Source organism: Limulus polyphemus, unplaced genomic scaffold (assembly GCF_000517525.1).
Source record: "Limulus polyphemus unplaced genomic scaffold, Limulus_polyphemus-2.1.2 Scaffold14, whole genome shotgun sequence".
NCBI lineage: Eukaryota > Metazoa > Arthropoda > Merostomata > Xiphosura > Limulidae > Limulus > Limulus polyphemus.
This window is the reverse complement of record NW_013665624.1, coordinates 1466238-1476172: the sequence shown is the minus strand read 5'-3', so window position 1 is coordinate 1476172 and position 9935 is coordinate 1466238. Positions and strand designations below refer to the sequence as shown.

The window sequence follows — 9935 nt, the reverse complement described above, 5'->3', positions numbered from 1 at the left end:
AATAGGCGAAACACTGCTACTAGAGATTTACTAAAGAAGGTTAAATAATATGGTAAGATGGTAATCATGTACTGATCAAAAACAATTTAAAACAGCATTTGTGCAATATACACATATATACAGTTAAAAGGAGTTCAACTATAAAATAAATACATGATAAATAATTTATTAAAATAGAAACAGGAGCCATTTTAGCAATAGTTCACGTATAAATACTTGAACTGAAAATTGGCGAGACTGTCTTTTCTAAATCAGAAGTCACTGGAGCTTTATAAAACTTCAAAACCACTGTATGTGAAACCAGAATGGTTACTCACTGTTTAACAAAATCAATAGCAAGCTTCTGAACAGAATTTGGAGAAAGCAAACATTTGTTTAAAACAAACAACACCAAACAAGTTATATAATAGGGTGGGCAACTAATTATTTTCTTGCAAATGTAGGAGAGATGCTTAGGATTCTCCAGTGGCTATCATTAATTGAGATCTTAGTAAGTGCAAGATAAGAAAGTTTACCAATTTGAGGTCAACAGCAACATCATCTTTGAACCAGTTAATCTTTAAAAGTGCAAAGGATAAGAGTTTAATGTAATTGAGACACACTAGTCAACTATTTTCATGCATCACAGTCCAGCTAACTATGCTACCAGACTAACTTTCCAACCCACACATCAAAATAAGCAGTTACAATGATGTTATCAAGGTGAAATTCACAAAATTAAACAAACTGTAAGAGGCTGCCAGAATATTTATCCTTTGCTGAAAGAATTTCTCTGGCTTGAGAAGACATAAAACATACGTGTGGAGGGGGAAATGTCGCAGTCACGATTGAACCACAGGCGTCTTTTACACAGCCACCAAGAATTTAATTGACTTTCAAGCCATAAGAAAGGAGTTTTCATGCCACACAGTAGCAAGAACGAATGCTTTGGAGACTTTGAAGATCAACTAGATTAGTGGGTTTATCTTATTTTCACTCATAACATTAACGTTTATGCTAGATTTTCAAAATAATAAAGGTTCTGATTACAGATTTGAAACTGATGAAAAACACTATTGATTCTGACATCCTAAGTATGCAGTACTTATCATTTTTGGTATATTTAATACTTCCATTTAATAAACAGTATGTTGAAATTATCGGTACAACACGTTGCAGATATGCCACTGGAAGTGGTCCTACTAGTTACTTTCTCTGATTTTGTCTGACTAATCAATTTATTTATTTTTACTTTTTTACGAAAAATCTTTAGAATAATAAACATATTTGTTAGCGGCCCGGCATGGCCAGGTGGTTAGGGCGCTCGACTCGCAATCTGAGGGTCGCGGGTTCGAATTCCCGTCCCACAAGTAATGCTCGCCCCTTCAGCCCTGGGGGCTTTATAATGTAACGGCCAATCCCACTATTCGTTCGTACAAGAGTAGCCCAAGAGTTGGCGGTGGATGGTGATGACTAGCTGCTTTCCCTCTAGTCTTACACTGCTAAATTAGGGACGGCTAGCGCAGATAGCCCTCGTGTAGCTTTGCGCGAAATTCAAAACAAACAAACATATTTGTTATATTAAAAATTCTCCGTGTTAAGACGAAGTTAGTTAATATATTTATTAATTGTGATTTTGTTTACAGCGATTCGGCCTTAGGTAATTACGAATGAAGATTTATGTTGTACTTGTTTAGACAAATTTCTCCTGCTGTGTGACACAAACATTCACACAATCAAAAACTTTGATCTGAATGTAGTTCGTATGGCATACCGAATCTGAAGAAGAAATCATTAATAACCGAAGCTACAGTTGTAGCTTCCTGATTTGGTATTGCATATGCCTCAGGCCACTTTGTGAAATAATCCATTACCACACAAATGTACTTGTTTCCTGCACGAGTTTGGGGCAAAGGACCAGCATTTCCATTGGTGTGCCTACTTGATATAACTTCATTGGAGCACATCACTTCTGCTTGGGTCCCCTTTTAGCACAACATGTACTGCACGTCCTTCACCATTCTTCCACATCTTATCTCATACCTATCCAGTAAAATCTCTGTCGTAGGTGACCCAATGTTTTCTTAACACCGAGATGTCCTCCTGTTAAACTATCATGGGATTGACGCAGCACAACTTCCCATAACTTTCTTGGTACAACCATTTGCCAGGTCGTCACTTTCCCATCTGCAGTTTCCCATCTCTGGACAAAAATACCATCTTCAAGCCTCAGCTGGTCCCATTGTGCCCAATAGTTATTTGTCACAGGGCTTAGACTAGACATCTTCTCAAAGCAGGGCGCAAAACACTTGCTTTTAGAAGGTCAATTATTGGCTTCATATCTTGGTCTTTCTCCTGTTCTGCTTTGATATCTATATTTGGTTCCACTTCACCATCATCATCTCCTTCAGTCACTTTGACTTCAGCTTGATGGCAACTGGTTAGTCAAACCTCTCCTTTAACACTTATCGGAATTTGGCCTATGTTGTTCCCAAACGTCATTTTATCAAAATTAATTACAACTTCTTCTGTAGTAAGTAGTCCAACCCTAATAAGCATTGGTCTTCAATGTCAGTCAAGTATACTTTGTGTCTGTCCTTCATGCCTATGAGCACAATAGTTACCCACACTGGTCCCCACAGCCTTGCAGAATGTCCTGTCACACCACAGAGCTTCTGTATGGCTTCTGGTACTCCTTTGTGATCTAAACCTTGATACTCACAAGGGTTTGCTGAGATGCAGAATCTATGATAAAGTTGCACTTTTGGCCATCCAGCTTTCCTGTCATGTAGACACTATATATGCTTGGCATTTTACACTTAGCTGTTGGGACTTTCACAATGGGGGTTGGTGGGCGTCCCTCAACACCAACCAGTACTGGTTTTCCAAAGCTGACTTATTGGTAGTGTTCTTCTTACACTGGCTCCTCATATGTCCTTGCTCTAATTACACAGAAACTATAAATGCTCACTTTATTCTCAAATAAATCTCCATGACAATCTCCAGCTGCAGCTTAACATTTACATCTCGAAATAATGCGATCAAATAGTCAATAGCTACAGTAAATCATCCAGCTGCAGCTTAACATTTTACATCTCGAAATAATGCGATCAAATAGTCAATAGCTACAGTAAATCATCATGAACCATATCATCTAGCTATTAGCTATGTTTGTTATCATTACAATGTATAAAGTTAACTAGCATATTAAGTTATCCTTTGCCCATAGTTGAGCATAAAAAAGCCAGCAACCAAGATAAATAAAAAAATTAGAAATTTAAAAATCTGCAAATTGATATCTTAAAAAAATGGAAGGAAACAAGGCTGAATATATTGTAGACACTATTTACTAAAACTACAAATCCCTATTTTGATTTCCCCAAATGTAATTATAGCTAACAGCATGGAGCCAAAATAGGGGTTTGTAGTCTGAATAAATAATGCCTACAGTATCTCCAGCCTTGTTTACTTACTTTTTTTACGATCCATGTTTGCAGGTTTCTAAATTCCCAATTTTTAATTTATCTTCTAACTTATGATAGACATAAATACAAGAAGACTCTTCATGGCTGCGTCAATTTGAGTTCTGCCTGTTTCAAAATTTCTCGTAAAGGTACACAAATGTCACGTACGAATTTTAATCCATAATTTCGAATTCATTCATTAGTGGGGATACAGCTAGTCGATAGTAACCTTCGCCAACACTTGGGTTACTGAAGACTGATCGAAATGTGGGGTTTGACCGTCACTTTTGTAACAAAGCCAAGACTTCAAAGTGCGGAGTATATTTTCATAGCAATAGGTCGGGAACCATGAATCCTCGTATTCTCACAATTCGGGTATGTTAACTACCTGACCACAGTCCATCCCGGTTCGAGATTAGATATCATTGTTTACTTAACCTTCTGTGATAAGATATAAATATACCTTTCAAAATATATCATATCTAAACTATATACAAATATTCAACACATTTTTTTTAAAGAAAGTAGCCCTACTTATACCTAACCAGAACAGATTAAACTTTTGTATAACAAATAATAATTATAACACTGTTGTCAGTCGTCTTTATACAGTCAATACTAATCTTCTCTTTCTCACTAAGGACACTGAATCTGATTATTTTTAAAGAATACGAGTTCTGCTTCAACGACATTTATCAGAATAACATGTATATATGGTATGAAATATCCTTTGGCCAGCTTTGCCGCTAAAACGTCTTCACGAGATAGACAAATATCAATAGAATTTGGAAGTAAGCACGACATAGCATAATAAAAAAAAACGTTTGAGTTGCATACTTGTTATCCTGAAGATACCCACTGCAAAATGGCGTAAAATCACTAACAATAGATTACCTTTATCTGTTTTCATATCGATATCCATGAGAGAAAAGAGGAGAAATATACCATTTGTCATGATATTTACGTGTAAAAGATACAATAATAATCCAGTTCAAATTAAAAGTTAAATTACTCATTATAAGACCATATAAGTACATTGGAGGACCAGAAAAATATCAAAATACTGATGTCTTTCATAATACAGTTGCTCTCCCCTTTTAGTTAAAGTATAATTTAACTATTTCATAACAAATATTAATATTACTTCCAGGAGGAATAAGAACAGTCTCCTAAGAATATAAGCAATATCTGTACTAGATTCTCAAATTTTAAATATAGAATAGATGCACTTTCTACCGAAGTGAATGATGTCAAATAATAAATCCAAAGGTTTACAAATCAGTTATATATTAATTTTTAAGTACCGGTTGTTTAGGATTATTTCTGGCATCGTTATCATTGTTAATAACTTGCACGACCACATGAGTTCGTTACTAATGTTTTTTATTTACTAGATTCTAATTATTAACTATTTTTTATATTACGTTTTTTCTGCTAATCTGTTAATGTGTTCGAAAACGTTTTGAGAAATAACGTGTTTCTATTTGTAGTGGTCAGGATTCAATCCTGGCTCTTTTTGGTAGAGATTTTTAAAAATGATTACATTGCACCTTATAGCCAAAAAAAAAGAGCAAAACTTGGAAGGTGTATCCACATCTCTCTAAATACTTTTCAGGTGTGTTTTTTTCCTAATAACTTCATGTTGAGCCAACCAGATGAACTGAAATACCATTTTCAAGTAAAATAGATTTTAAAAATACTACACAAGACTTATATCATCCGGCATGGTGTCTACTACATTTAGAAAAATAATCAAACAAAACTATGGAGATCACCCACTTGTTTTCTTTTTTCTGGGATTATAAATGGTCACAACGTAGAAATCACTCAATTTTTTACTGTACTTTCTGAACTAAAACACAGTTGATACAAGGAGATTACCCACGTGTTAACTAGTTGTAGGGTAATAATCAGTAGCATCATTGAAGACACGGAGAGGTTGTCAACTGCTGGGATAGCAACCAGTGGAAATATGTAGATCGCTTAAGTATTTACCAATTATGAATTAAGAAATAGTAGAGGCATGGAAATTAGGTTTTATAATGAATACAATTGGTGCGCTGCAATAGATACAGGATAAACTGTAAAACTGACATGATTTCTTACTACATGACATATACTATATTATTTTTGCCTAGCAAGGACAAATAGATAAAGTTCGCGAAGTAGGTTCCAGATCCTATCAAAAGCAGAATTTGGTCACATGTATCTTATGTACATTTAGCTATGGAGTTATTTTTGTAATAAACCGAGTAGTGTCATGTAAGTTTTCCTTGTTTTCTCTAGTTATCGAATATCTTGGCCCGCAACACAGGAGCTTTGTGACCCAACTTTCCACTATCCAGTGGGGCTTCGTAGGTGCTATCTTTCCCTGGCTAGCTTTCTGGCTTGGTGACTGGAAATGGTTGTCTATGGGCACTTCTGTATCCCTAATGGCCGTTGTCATGGTTACATGGTGTGTATTCAGTTTTGCTGTTATATTTGATACTCTGATGTCCAAGTGACCAGACTCTCCCATGAATTATGAAAGATTTAACGCCAACATATTCTATCTTAGCTTTATGATGGTTATTACAAAATTTTCTTGTTTTCAGTAATAATGATAATAATCCAAGTAAAGTAACTGAATTTGAAATATACCTTTATGATATACTTAGCTGGAAGAGGCTATTTTTTAATGTAGCTATATAGTTGTTAGATTTAAATTTGATGCAATGTAAGAGAATGAGTAAAACGAAAGATGAATGTGGCCAGGGGAAATTGAAACCTGTGTTATACTCAGGTGCACTGATTTCCATTAAAAGTAATCGGTAAGATTCAGCTGAACAGCAAGAGGTTCGACAGAATATGTAAATCCCAATTCTCTGACTTTGAGTCCGAATTTGAAACAATATTTCTTCATAAAACACAACCCAGTTTATGTTAAGAATGTGTATGAAAGACGACGCCTTTTTTCTGGAGCGTCCAGAGCTCTGTGTGAATAAACAAGAAACTTTGGAACTGTTCAAGTTCAAGAAAATATAAAATGAAATACAAAAAACAATAATGCTATTTTTGTCAGGACGCGTGCACTTTCATGTCATTGTTGGTCATTTCCCGCATGTATAAAGTCAAGGAACTACATGACCCGTCTATAGAAAAATCGCTTTCTACTTCTCTTATAGTGTGCTCACTTTCACAGAGATCTTCCTCACAAAAGGACGTACGTCATGTAAATGTGAATGACACAGGGCAAAATAAGCTTAGCTATTTCCATAATTTACTTACAGATATGAAAAATTGTGAACTGTTTCATGTTAAATAAAGTGGTAGAAAACGCGTTGTATACCTCCGTACTACAAACATAAAATGGTTTGGTGCAAGCATTATATTGAATTGTAGAAATCTAAAACCTCATTATTTTGCATATAATATGTGTACAGTTAATCTAATAATACTGCAGGTACTGGAAAATGAAAGATGACCTGCCCATATTTGAATATATGGCTAATCATACAATTATACTATAAATTAAAGTTTTGTTGTTATATATATTTTTTTTCGAAATACATAAGATATGGAGATGAGCTCCAGCAAACAATTCTTCCTTTAGAAGTTCGAAATAACTAATTGTATTACATATAACTAAATATAAACAAATAGATGGAATTATGAGCTAACTCTTTTAAAGTTTTCTATTTTCTGTTAATCTCACTGTTACGTATCTGCTTGTTTGATAATTTCCGGTATAAATTCTTTCCGAGGAACTTCAGCGATACAAGTCATTTCTTAATTAAAACTAATTTATTCTTTCTTGATACAACTTTTTAGTACACAGAATTTCCACAGTCACTTTAAACTTAACAACCTTTAAAACACACGCTATAAATCACAGTGATTCACAAACTTTACTTACGGTGTCTGCTGTTCGCTTGACTCAATTATCTCTATCTTCAATCTATCTGCATATCTCTGCAATCTATCTGTCTATATCGCTGGCTTTCTTTGCCAGGCTTATATACTAAAAAAGAGGGCGTCTTGCAAACAATGGGACATTCGCGGGATTCCCCGATAAGTCATGATCCTTATCAGAGATCCGAGAGTCTGTGCTAAAGGGGAGAGCCTGCAAGAGCTGGCACACGATTTGAAAAGCATGGCACACAAGGCCTACCTAACTGCACCACCCGATGTCCTCAAGTTGTTGCTGAGGGGTCAGTTTGTAGACGCCTTAGACAGTCCACAACTGAAGATACAAGTAAAGCAAGCACACCCTTCTACCATGCAGGATGCAATGGCCAAAGCTATTGAATTCGAATCCTACGTTAAGTCCAGTACAGAGGTACCAAGGTTGGTAGAGTCATCAGGATTCAAGTCCAGAAAGGGGCAGCTTTCAGAGAAGTATGAGGGACTTTGCTGGCACTGTAACAAACCTGGGCACAAGAGAGCTCAATGCCGGCAACTTCAAGACAGGGAAGATGCCACGGCAGGAAAGGCTGCTACCCAGAAAGGTTGTTGGAACTGCCCAAGCTTTCTATATATACATTGCATAGCAATGGACATACATATCATAGACTAAGACATAATGCTCACTAAGTTTGTACAAAATTTTACCAGTAGAAAAGCAAACTTTTCAAATAAAACATATACGTCTAAAACATCGCTTTAAATAAACATTCGTGTCTTTTAAAGTATTTTTTCGACGAATGTGTGTGTAATAAAATTTAATATTATGTGTATTTTTTTTTTTACTTCTTCACTTCGTACATAATATGGGGGTTGGCTCCCTAAAGACACTGATTGTACAGTGTACAAATCATTGAGTATATGCATGTTACAATCATTTAATGTTCATCTATTATTGGCTGGTAATTCCTGTTTCACCCTGTATTTAAGCTCTTTGAGGAACAACAAATACTTCTAAATATGCTAACTTGACGGGGTAATGATAACATCGTTTACATTAGAATTATGATGTCTTTTAAGTTATGTAAAATATAAAATAAACAAACCGACTTTTCAATACCCCCTACGACCATCGCAGTACCTTATTTAGTATTCTACAGAAGGTGTGGGTGCAATATACCAAGCCGTTTTTGTTCTAGGCTGGCAAGAAAATAATAATATGAAGAACAAGAATAATAATAATTAGAAACGGGTCGTTTGAGCGGATTTTCTTAAGACTAACATGCGTACGTTTTGAACATTTTTATGTGTACAACCTGTGGTTCATGATAGGGAGATGAAATACGAATAACTCAGGAAACAACTGGAAGTTATCGATAGATCTGTTTGGTAATTTCGGTGTAATTTTCCATCAGCGGATCTACAGAAAACACTCTCTGTTTAGAAGCAAAGTTTTCTCAGCCAATCAACCTTTTTAAAACGAGTTTATGTACTTGAATTAGTGGTATTTGACGTACGCATGGTAAGTAAATTCAGCTCATATCTATGTATAGCTCTGTTACGTTTCTGATATTCAGCCTGAAAATACCAGTGCTGCTACTTTTCTGCCATTCAGGTTGAAAATAATAGCGCTGTTACTTTTCTTCTAAATGCACTTTGTTTTTATTTTATTGTTATTTCGAATGAATGAACTTATTTTACTGTAGATGAATCAGTAGGTGTTTATTACAGAATAATATGGGTGAAATTCATTCCAAGGGGTTACTGCATTTTTTGAGTTGATGTTTAAGTATATTAGTTAATTCAGAAGGATAAGTATCGTTTCGTATTAAAAATAAAACATAAATTATAATTCAACTAATTTAACTCTTTTAAATGTTACCAAAATGGCATTTTATAATATTTTTTTTATTTTTCAAAAAATTGCGTCAATGCAATTTCCTTGCAATTAAGGTATGCACAGCACAAGTAGCCCATTGTATAGCTTCGTTCTTAACAACAAACTTATAGTTAAGTCTAATATCTTCGAAAATCCTAATCATATTTTAAAATAGGAGGAAAGATAAGCCTATTTGAATCGAAAACAATTGCAACATGAATGATGATAGTTTTTTGCGTTTTGTGATTTTGTTAAATTATGTTTACCGTATAAATATTAAAATTCCACAAGCTTATTTCAAATTTACTTTAGTCTTACATAATTTTATGTTTGCTTTTTGGTCCTTGGTCCTTACAATTTTAGTTTGATGATATACAGGTTCGACAGACAAGTGTCTTTCTAATGTCATTTAAATGTGGTATGTATGAAGATGAAAAAAAGAAATTTACATGCTAAGTTCTTCGTTAAAATATGGAGTTTAATGAACGTGATACTTCATCGTGTAGGTCTATTTTCACAAGGGATCTTTATCAGTATTTTTAGTTTGTTAACTATAACGTACATATTCATTAAAACGATCTATTTTCACAAGGGATCTTTATCAGTATTTTTAGTTTGATAACTATAACGTACATATTCATTAAAATGATCTATTTTCACAAGGGATCTTTATCAGTATTTTTAGTTTGATAACTATAACGTACATATTCATTAAAATGATCTATTTTCAC

At 34.6% G+C, this 9935-nt stretch overlaps 1 protein-coding gene across 1 annotated transcript in view; it reads left to right on the top strand.

Annotated features, from left to right (window-relative positions):
* Nucleotides 1–9935, top strand: part of LOC106457069 (organic cation transporter 1-like) — a 45142-nt gene that overhangs the window by 17248 nt on the left and 17959 nt on the right. The window contains exon 4 of the mRNA XM_022383230.1: nt 5730–5898. Within this exon, the coding sequence (XP_022238938.1) occupies nt 5730–5898 (169 nt within the window). The remainder of the gene's footprint in view (nt 1–5729; nt 5899–9935) is intronic.